The sequence below is a fragment of the Propithecus coquereli genome, unplaced genomic scaffold (genome assembly GCF_000956105.1).
Source record: "Propithecus coquereli isolate 6110/MARCELLA unplaced genomic scaffold, Pcoq_1.0 Scaffold23, whole genome shotgun sequence".
In the NCBI taxonomy this organism is placed as follows: Eukaryota; Metazoa; Chordata; class Mammalia; order Primates; family Indriidae; genus Propithecus; species Propithecus coquereli.
Window position 1 is genome coordinate 4,662,017 of NW_012147841.1, and position 11,080 is coordinate 4,673,096.

An 11,080-nucleotide genomic window follows, 5' to 3' on the forward strand; every position below is an offset into this window, starting at 1 on the left:
TCACTTGTTTTCTGTCTAGAAACTCATCCTCACTTTAATTTAACAAATGCTTACAAAACGATTATTGTATGCCAAACGAAAGCTCAGGTATTCCACCTAAGCAGGGCCTCCTTATCTTGTCTTCCGGTGCATCGCAACGCAGTGGACACTGGGTTAGCAATCAATTCTGAGCTTTCAATATTTATTAATGGAATGGATTACAGGCCACTGATTGGTAGATCGTAGGCCAACAGTATAAACACGATACCGACAAACTTACAAACCGAAGAAACTGCGCCTGTAGCTCACGCCCCAACCCAGAGTCGCCCAGAGGGAGGGAGGGAGGACCCGCGCGCATGCGCCGGTATTCTCACCGCGCCCCGGGCTGAACCCCGCCCCTTTCCCTAGGCCTGTTTAATCACTGCACATGCGCGGTATGAGGTCTGTCTGTTTGTTGGCGGTATCAATAAAGTTTTAGTCAGCACAGACTTTCTTTTTCTTTGGCAAGATGGCGGAGTACGACTTGACTACTCGCATCGCGCACTTTTTGGATCGGCATCTGGTCTTTCCGCTCCTCGAGTTTCTGTCTGTAAAGGAGGTGAGGGGGTCTTTGAGCGCGAGGAAGGCGTGGGCGCGGGGGAGGTGTTGGGGAAGGCCGGAACGCGGCGGCTGTAGCGGTAGGCCTGGCACATGTGCGAGACGGTCGCAAGTATGGTTCCTGATCAGACAGTAAAAACCTACTGGTAGTTTAGCGTGGTCCCAGTTGGTAATACCGCAGAATTTGGCGGTGAGGAAGAGTGAAGTGACGGTATGAAATCAGGGGAGAAAGACGTCTCTGCTTCACTCACTGAGATGCCAGAACCCGAGTGCTGCTCGCGTCAGTTCCTCTCGGAAGTTGATTCCCTGGCTTCGCTGGAGTAACGCTAGAGCTTCTCTTCAGGCCGGCTTCTAAAAAGCAGCTTTGAGTGATGTTAGAGCTTTTGATTTTTCTTGTGGGAACTGCGGGAACGGAGGGCTTGGTTATGGGTTTTTGCATGCCGGGTCGTTTGGACTGATTTTCTTACAATTACAAGAAATATCTACCACTTTAAAATCCCTGAAATTGTGAATTCTTTGCGTTGAGTTTTTCTTGCCTTTGATGAGTAGCCAGTTCCTAGAACAGTAGCATTATTTCGTCAGATGGGGGCGGGGACCCTCCAAAAAGAATCCCACAATCTTTAACTCAAAATTTGTTTTCCATTGTGTAGATGTACAGACTTGTGATTTGAATTGCTCATTAACGTTCAGTTGTTTACTCAAGATACCGTGAGTAAATATGAAGTTCTGGAACTTCATTTTAAAGCATGTCTCTCAGTTCTAGAAGTTTTATTGGGCTTAAAGAAATACTGAGCTTAGTTATACCTTGAGTTTATTGGGAAATTGATGTATTTTAATAATTACAGCAAAGTAATATTGCTATGATGAAGGAATTAGAATTTTGGCCGGAAAAATAAATGAGTTCTGTTTCTGGAAGCAGATGACAAGTCTACCTGAGAACTCTAAACTTGTTCATGTTAGGGAACAGCAAAGTTCATTTTCAATAAATGTCCAAGAATGTCTCACAATATAAAACTTCTATTTCAAAACATATATTTTTTTGCCTTTTTTTTTTTTTTTACACCTATATTTTAGAGCTTAAATAAAATGTTCCAATATGCCTTGTTTCCTTTTCTGGAGAAGTGAGGATAATTCACTAAAGATTAAGGAAAAAGAAAAGTACCATATTTTGAAATCGTTTACCAGCTTCTTGTTAGAAATGCTTCTGAAGTTAATATTTTTGTATTCTTTACACTTTGATTTTTCAAGGCAGACAGAAGGGAAGAATATGTAAGTGTTAATTAGTCTTTCATAGGGCAAGAACAAAACTATGAACTGCAGTTGAGAATCAGTGGAAAATAATCACCTAATATCTGTCTCCTTGGAGAGAATGTTGGTAAGATGGCTGTAATGCACCAAGAGTAAGACAGATGCTGGAGTATTTATTTAGCAATTACTAAGTCCAGTTGGACTCTTGAACAACTGGGGGGGGTTATGGGCACCAATCCCCATACAGGCAAAAATCTGCATATAACATTTGACTCCCCCAAAACTTTACTTATAGCCTACTGTTGACTAACACACACATTTTATATGTGCTATATACTGTATTCTTACAATAAACTAAACTAGGGAAAAGAAAGTTATTAAGAGAATTGTAAGGAAGAGAAAATATATTTACTATTCATTAAGTGAAAGTGGCTTATAATAAAGTTCTTCATCCTGGTCATCTTCATTGAGGAGGAGGAAGAGGAGGGGTTGGTCTGCTGTCTGAAGGGTAACAGATAGAGGAAGTGGAAAGGGAGGCAGGCACACTCAGTATAACTTTTACTGAAAATCTGTGTAAGTGGAGCCCAGCAGTTCAAACCCTGTTGCTGGAGGGTCATCTGTGTAGGGTCATGGAATTGTGAGAAATCCAAGATAAAACCCATTCATCTCAGCATTAAAAATCTTACCTGTCCTTTAGAGTAGAATGTCTTTGATAGAGGGCAAAAAGAAATAAATTTGAGAGAGATATTGAGTATTATCGAAATTGAGGAGATTCTGTTATCTTCAGTGAGCAAAACAGAGTTTGAGTGGGAAAGGCTTTGAGTCTTGAAGGCTAGATGGTTAGAATAGGTTCAGTGCTTATGATACATGAGGGTATAGCAGTCCCCCTTATCCATGGTTTGTTTTTTTTTTTTTGAGACAGAGTCTCACTGTGTTGCCCTGCCTAGAGTGAGTGCTGTGGTGTTAGCCTAGCTCACAGCAACCTCAAACTCCTGGGTTCAAGCGATCTCCTGCCTCAGCCTCCCGAGTAGCTGGGACTACAGGCATGCGCCACCATGCCCGGCTAATTTTTTCTGTGTATTTTTTAGTTGTCCAATTAATTTCTTTCTAATTTTAGTAGAGACGGGGTCTCACTCTTGCTCAGGCTGGATTACAGGCGTGAGCCACCATGCCCGGCCCCAATATCCATGGTCTTGATTTCCAAACTTTCAGTTACTTGTGGTCAATCGCTGTCTGAAAATACTAAATGGAAAATTCCAGAAATAAGCAATTCACTGTTATGAGTAGTAGGATGAAATCTCTTGTCTTCCCGCTCCATCAGTTGTGAATCATCCCTTTGTGCACTCTGTATGCTTCCCACTGTGTATACTGCCTGCCCATTAGTGTCTGGGTTATCAGATCTACTGTCTTGGTATCAAAGTGCTTGTGTTCATGTAACCTTTATTTTACTTAATTTTTCTATTATTGTTGTTAATCTCTTACTGTGCCTAATGTATAAATTAAAATTTATGTAAGTATGTATGTATAGGAAAAAAACAGTGTATATAGAGTTTGGTACTCCCTGGGGTTTCAGGCATCCCCTGGGGTCTTGGAATGTTTTGCCTGTGGATAAGAGGCAAGTACTGTATTGCAATAAAAGAATAGCAATTTAATATATTTGTGGTGTATCAGAATATAAGCTCCATGAGAGCAGGAACTTTGTTTTTTTTTCTGCTGTGTTCTTAGTACATAAAACAGAGTCTGACACAAGGCTTTTTATGATTTAATGAATGATTGAATACATATTTGTGTCTCACTGTACTTTATTCTTATGTGAAGTGGTATTCTTATGTGAAGTGGAAGGCCAGATAGTATAGCATTCAGGACCCTGGGCTCTGCATTTGAACCTGGATTGGGCTCCTGGCTCTGTCATTTAATACCTCTGTGCACTTGAGATCAGATTCCTTTAACCTCTTAACTAAACCTTTTCTTAGGAATTAAATGTTGACACTACCACTGATCTCATGGGGTTGTTAGAAAAATTACATGAAATAATGTATATAAAGCAGTTAACCTCTCCTGGGACAGAGTGAGTACTCGTAAATGTTTTCTGTAGGGAGACTAGGCCATCCTGTAAGGGGAGGAAGAGGCAGTGAGGGTTTCCGAGAGTGAGGTAAGAACTGGAAATGGTGAAAACTGATCAAAGACAAGTACAAGGCTCCATAAGAGTGGAGGGCCCAAATGAGATTGGAAATCATACATTATAGAGCTAATAATGATGATCATTCTCAGAGTGAGGGGAGCAGTGAAAGGTTATTGGAGTGGTATAGAAATGCTTGGGGGTGGGCTTGTAGAGAAGTGTCATTTAGAGATTAATGGAAAGGATTGCTGATCAGGGAAAAGCAGAAATGTGATTGAATAACATTGCCTAGTTTTGTGACATTTTCTAGTTGTTCTTAGCCAGCACCTAGAAAATAGATGACTTTTTTCCAGAGCTAGAGATTAACATTGAATTGTATGTGGTTGGAGAAAATAGACCAAAGGAATCAACGACAGAGCTAAAGAGAACATCTTTGAAATAGCTAAAGATGGTATCCAAACTAAGGGAGAAAGTGACACCAAATGGAGTGTTTAAAAATTGGAAAGGGCAGAAGGTCTAATGAGAATAACGAAGCATTTTAGTGATAATGGTGGAGGGGGTGGTAAATTTAAGTTGGAATTCTTAGAGATAAAATACTGGATGAAAGTTATAATTTGTGGGATAAAGGAATTTTAAGGCATGAACTTTTAAAGAATCATCAATATAGTGTATTTTTTAAGGATGACAGGAGAGGAAGAGATGGCAAAAGAAGATTCTTAATCTATTAAAAAGTATAAGCTGTTTTTAAGAGGATGATAGACCTGGGATCAACAAACCAAAGCCTGAGAACGAAAACAGCCTGTTTTTTTATGGTTTGTGAGCTAAGAATAGTTTTTAACAGATGAACATTTGTAATTATAGAACATTAACTTTATAGCACAATTGAGTGAAATATTTCCTCCCCAAAAAGAATTCAATTGTCATTAGTAGACCTGTATTACAAAAAATTTTACTCCATTAGTATTATCTTTTTATTTCAAAAGTTTTTTAAAAATTGTGGAAATTTGTTTTTCTCTTGTCACGTAGTATCCTCAATTTTTGCTTCACAAAGTCTAAAGCTTTTGCATTCTGCCCTTTTTGCCTATGAGGCAGAATTGAGAGGTTGAATTGAGAGGCAGGTATAGAATGAAGAACAGGCCACTAAGGTCTGATGGCAGAGGAGCTAAGCTCTTGAATCTACTGTGGGAGGGACAAGGCAAATTAAAAGCTGTTAGTGGGGTGCTGAGGAGAGGTGGCATGCTAGGAAAATAATGTTTTCATTAAAGATTGGGTTTCTATAGGACAAACTGACAGGAAGTTAAGATTTTTCAAGTATAAGATTTTTATCAGGTGTAACACTGATTCATAAAAGTACACCAATATAAATATACTGGTCAGTGACCTTTTTTTCAAAGTTAACAGTGAGCAAATTTTTCTGACTCCCACAAAAGGGAGTGGGGGTTTTGGGGAGTGAGATAAAATCTGGTTCAGTTACTAAAACATTACAACATCCTAATAAACCTTCCTTCTGATCCCTCAGTTGTTGCTCACACCTCCCAAAAGTAAGCTCTCTAGTCTGATTCATTTTGCCTGTTTTTTATTTTCATGTAAATGGACTTAAACATTCACCACCATGTACTGCTTTGTATGACTTCTTTCACTCAACATTGTGAGAGTCATCCAAGTTTTTAGGATAGCAGTAGTTTTTCAGTACTGTATGGCAATCCATTATATGAGTATACTACAATTTCTTTATTCAATTTAACATTGATTGATAGACTTGGTTATCACAAATAGTGCTGCTGTGAACATTTTTGGAAAGGTACATTGAATGTATGCACTCAGTTCTTCTGAGTACTCAGGAGCAAAATTGATGAGTCAAAAAGTGTTTGGCTTCAGGAGATAAAAACTGTTTTCCAAAGTGGTTGTACTCCTGCCATCAGAGTACGAGTCTTCCAGTTACTCTACATCCACGCCAACACTGGTATTGTCAGTCAGTCTTTTTAGTTTTTATTGTGGCTTTAATAAGCGTTTTCTGTATGATTAATGAAGTTGGGAACCTTTTCATGTATTTATCAGCCATTTGATTATCCTCTTATGAAGTGCCTATTCTTTTAGCCATTTCAACTGGATTGTCTTTTACTATCTTACAGGAGTTCTGTATGTAGTTTGGAAGGTTCAGTTTTGCTTTCATGACTATACCATTTGACCACCTTCATCTTTTCTTCTCATGAACAGTGAAATATTGTGACATCTTTCTGGGTTTTTCTTTCCTTGCAAAATTAAATTCAGTATAAAAATCTTGTCTTTTGCTGAAGCATCTCTCTCCCTGAATATTGCTGTATAGAATTCTCATGGGTTGCTCAATACACTTCATGTTTATGTGAGTTTGTGTTTGTATCTATTTGGTCCCGGTACTGCGGGTTAAATTATGTGTCTTGAACTCTTTGCAAAGCAAAAACCTGTTACAACATGGGTGACTTAAAAATGGGTACTGGTTTTGTTTGAAAGATGTGGATAAGGAAGCCTTATAAAGGATTTTAACTATTTAATGAGAGAAAAACATGTGGGGGTAAAGGAGAGGCCACATTAAGGAGAGTTGGGTGGCATATGGATGTGAGAAATACTAAAAACGTAAAAAATTTGAGTCTATTCCTAATTACCCGGATATGGAGAGGAGACAGCTATATGTGCTTTGTAGTAAAGATGGTGTGATTTGTTTGTTTATTTATATACAGCCTTGTTTAGAAAGGGTAAGAGATGGGTTATAGGGACACATGAAAAATAAGACAGTGTAAACCGGAAGTAGGTGGGAATGGCTTTATAGTATATAATTGCCTTCATTTTTAAATGTTTAGGTAAGTAAAATATTTTTTATGTCTGTAGGTTGGTTGCTTTATATATACTTGCCATTTTGTTACAAGAGGGGGAATTAATAGTTTGTAATATTTTAGAAAAAATAATAGTTTATAATATTTTATTAAAAAGTATTTCATGAAATATGTTTCCAGGTAAACTAATCTTAGTTTTACTCAGTTTATTTGGGGAACTTAAATATATTCATTAGAAAGTAATTTTCTCTTGCAGATATATAATGAAAAAGAATTATTACAAGGGAAGTTGGATCTTCTTAGTGATACCAACATGGTAGACTTTGCTATGGATGTATACAAAAACCTTTATTCTGATGATATTCCTCATGGTAAGTTTTGTCATTAGAACTGAGGTTTGTCTTGTGAACTGAGGATGTGTTTATTAAAGTTTTGTGATTTATTAAAGAGCTTTAACCAAAAGGCTTAATTTGAGTGATTTTAAAGTTCTTTGGGTGAAAGGTAATATAAATGTTACATGTATTCTAAAGGATATTATTTTCTCTCTGTGAAAGAAGTGAAACTATTTATACTTTAAAGCATCGTTGTCAAATACCTTCAGTTCATAGTATGTATTATCAAAGTCATGCTTATGATTCAAGTTGGAGAACTATTGTGATACAGTGTTTTCTAAACCCTTGTTTTCTGTGGTAATAGATGTTAAAAAAAAGTGGTCCCATAAGTTTGGGAAATACTACTATATCATTTCTTTTATGCATATACCATTTTCAAAGCTTCCAAGAACTCTGGCAGTAAAGAAATACAGTTTACTCTGTTCAAATTGACATTTCTTAGAGTTTGATCATAGATCCCCCCTTCTGTGTTTGCGAAATGCTATCCTAGAATATACTTTCTAATATATAGCATGGAAATGATTGCATTAAACAGGATCACCTTTTTGATTTATAGTTTCCTGCAATAACGGCGGCTCTTCTTTAAATTCGAATTTGTGATGAAAAAGTAAAAAGTAAACTCTTTTCTCAAGAAAGCATTGATATGTTATAGAGCTGGATTTATAGTTAAAAGAGATTATTTACTGGATTTAAATTCCATTCAACCTAGTTGATAACCTGTAGTAATAACATGTAAACCCCTCTGAGCCTTTGTTCAGAAACTCTGGGATAATATTCACCTAAGAGAACTAAATGGGAACAAATATAAAAACACTTGGAATGAAGTCTCTGAAATGAAGACTTAAATGATAGTTGTATAGTTGTTTCTTTGGGGAGGGGTTGTCCAGTGCTTTTATTTTTATGAAACACCACATGATAAAACATTGAACAGATACTGAAATGGAAATAAATATACAAGATGAAGTTTTCCCTTCTTCAGATACTTTCCTACTCTCTCTCTTTTGTATCCCCACCCTCACCCCAGGTTGTTTATTCTCCAATGTCCCTTAAGAGTAGAAAGAGTATTCCCTCTTCTTTTATGTGTCTTTGCAGTTTAGAAGAAATTATGGATCTGGGGAAGTTACTGAGTTGGTGGTTCTTGGCATGTGAATATATTGGGAGTCAATAAATATATGTGTAGTTCAAGTAAATTGAAAATTTTCCAGACATTCTCACAGTGAGCAGTACAGTTTAACATTCCTTAACATTATATACTCTTCTACATTTTGAATTAGCTTTGAGAGAAAAAAGAACCACAGTTGTTGCACAACTGAAACAGCTTCAGGCAGAAACAGAACCAATTGTGAAGATGTTTGAAGATCCAGAAACTACAAGACAAATGCAGTCAACCAGGTAACCTCTTCTAATTTTGAATTCTAAAAATTTCTTTTCTGGATTAATACAAATGTTAATGCAAACTTTATCTAGTATCTCATAGTAAAAGTTCATAGTTTAAACGATTGCTTTATCCATTTGTTTATTTTCATTTGTCCTTATTTTGTGGGGGCCAGTATTTCTTAATAATAAATGTGAATGCTAATTTTTTAAAAACCAGTTACCCTTACCTGATTATGCTGTAGCAGTTTTACTCCCTCTCTCCTTGCCAGGGGACATCTGGCAATGTCTGGGGACATTTTTGGTTATCACAAGTGGAGGGGTGCTATTGGCACCTAGCAAGTAGAGGCTAGGAATGCTGTTAAACATCCTACAGTGCATAGGACAGCATCCCTCCCCCGACTCCCCAACAAAGAATTATTCAACCCAAAATGTCAGTCAAGAAACCCTGTGCCTGAACAATACCTAGATAACATGGGTTGCTTACTATAAGAGAAACCTGAGCTCACTTTATCACTTGCTAATAAGAATGTAAATTATATCCTTCCAACCTTGATGTCCAGCCCAAGGAGGGTAGTGTGGAGTTGGTAAGATTATTTTATTTCTAACTTCCCTTTAGCTAGAAATAGACTTATTGTTTGGTTTCCAAAGAAAGCACGTTACCTTAGTCTGACTTAATACATGTCACTAATTGAAGCCTTTTGAGTTATTAGAAATGTTTAAAGTAAATCACCTACTAAAATTGAGTATTACCATTGTGATAAATCTTAGCTGCTAATAATATATTCACTCGAGGAATTGCTGAAGATTTTAACATGTTTCAACTTTAATATGTGTTATTTAATACAATGTCTTCTATAATATGTGTTCAAACCAAATTTTTAGAGATTGGCTATAAGTTTTCCTTTGTGATATGAGAAAGTATTACCAGATACTTTTAGAAAAGTAACAATACTACACAATTACATTGCTGTACTATAACATACCATACTATGCTGTATTATATCCCATACATATCTTGACCTTCTGTATCCATGGGTTCCTTGTGTGGATTCAACCAACCACAGATCAGAAATATTGGAGGAAAAAAAACAATAAAGAACAATACACCAATAAAAAATAATACAAATAAAAATATCATATAACAACTATTTACATAGTATTTACATTGTGTAAGGTATAAGTTATCTAGAGATGATTTAAAGTATTAATACATAGGAGGATGTGTGTAGGTTATATGCAAATACTACACCATTTTATATAAGGGACTTTAGCATCTGTGGATTTTATTGTCCATGCAGGGTCCTGGAGCCAATCCCTCATGGATACTAAGGGATGACTGTATACACACACATATATATATGTACACACGCATATATACATATTCACATAGATAGAGCTATATAACTATTTATAAATAATAAATATAGCTATATATAGCTATATAGCTCTTTGCATGTATATATATTATACTAAGCTACTTCTATGCTCTTAGAATATGATGAGTAATTATTAATATAGACCTTCAGGTCACATATAAGTGCTCACAAAGGGACAGCTGAAATAATCCAGATGTTAAAGTACAACAGAAAATTAAGGATGCTTTAGTTTAGTCACTTAAAGACTGGGAAGTAATAGGATTAGGGTATGAATAAGATAAAGGTAGATGTGGTCAACAAATATTAGAAAAAAGGATTCCTCGTTTCTTGATAAGCACTAAATTGGAGATAAACGAAAGGATCATGTGTTATAAACTTGTAATCTAGTTATACGTACAAACTACCTATTTTCAAAGTAATAATCTCTCCCTGACAATCTCCTCCTTTTTAATTTCTTTGAACATACGATATTTTACTTCTCATACTTTACCAGAAATATTCAATCAGCCAGCAGATACAATGATTATGTAACTGAGTGTTGTAAGGAGTATAGCATAAAGTTATTCATTATGATCCACAGCAAGTGTTAAGTTTTTTAAAAATCCTTTTATGTTAAAAATTTCATGCACATTTCATACTCAGTGTTATAATATACCCATATTAATTTTAATGGATACATATCCTGTTCCTGTTAAATCTTCTAGTTTTCTTTTCTTTTTTTCTTTTTTAATTTTTAAAGGAACCCTGAGTCAAACTGTTCCTATTAAATCTTCAAGTAAAATTATGCTCCCAAAGACATGCTACAGCATATTCCTTCTTGCGAGAAGAATAAGAAAATGTTTTAATTTTTGAAAACGCTAATAAGGTGGGCAACCATGCCCATCTGTCCTTTGTCCCTTGGTGTCTTTGTCAAAAGTTTATCTTTTACCGATCTACCAACATCTCAAGTTAGTGCAAAGCTAATTTAAGAAAACTTAAATTGCATGATTTGGCAGTTTATTTATAAACAATAATTACATAGGGTATGTAGCATGTAAGTCAGGCATGATTTATTAATCTTGCAAATTTGCCGAATCATTGTCCTTGTGAAAAATATTAACAGATTGAGGAAAGGGGACATTTATATGTAGGATTAGTTTCTGCTAGTTTGTACAGTATAATTTTTTCAGTCTCTATTCTATA

General features: G+C 36.0%; 1 protein-coding gene across 1 annotated transcript in view; it reads left to right on the top strand.

Moving 5' to 3' along the window:
* The first annotated feature begins 471 nt into the window (after positions 1 to 471).
* EIF3E (eukaryotic translation initiation factor 3, subunit E) overlaps positions 472 to 11,080 on the top strand; it is a 44,000-nt gene continuing 33,391 nt past the window's right edge. Inside the window, exons 1-4 of the mRNA XM_012645316.1 lie at positions 472 to 577; positions 7,010 to 7,124; positions 8,420 to 8,537; positions 9,461 to 9,491. Of these exons, the coding sequence (XP_012500770.1) occupies positions 488 to 577; positions 7,010 to 7,124; positions 8,420 to 8,537; positions 9,461 to 9,491 (354 nt within the window). The 5' untranslated portion in view covers positions 472 to 487. The remainder of the gene's footprint in view (positions 578 to 7,009; positions 7,125 to 8,419; positions 8,538 to 9,460; positions 9,492 to 11,080) is intronic.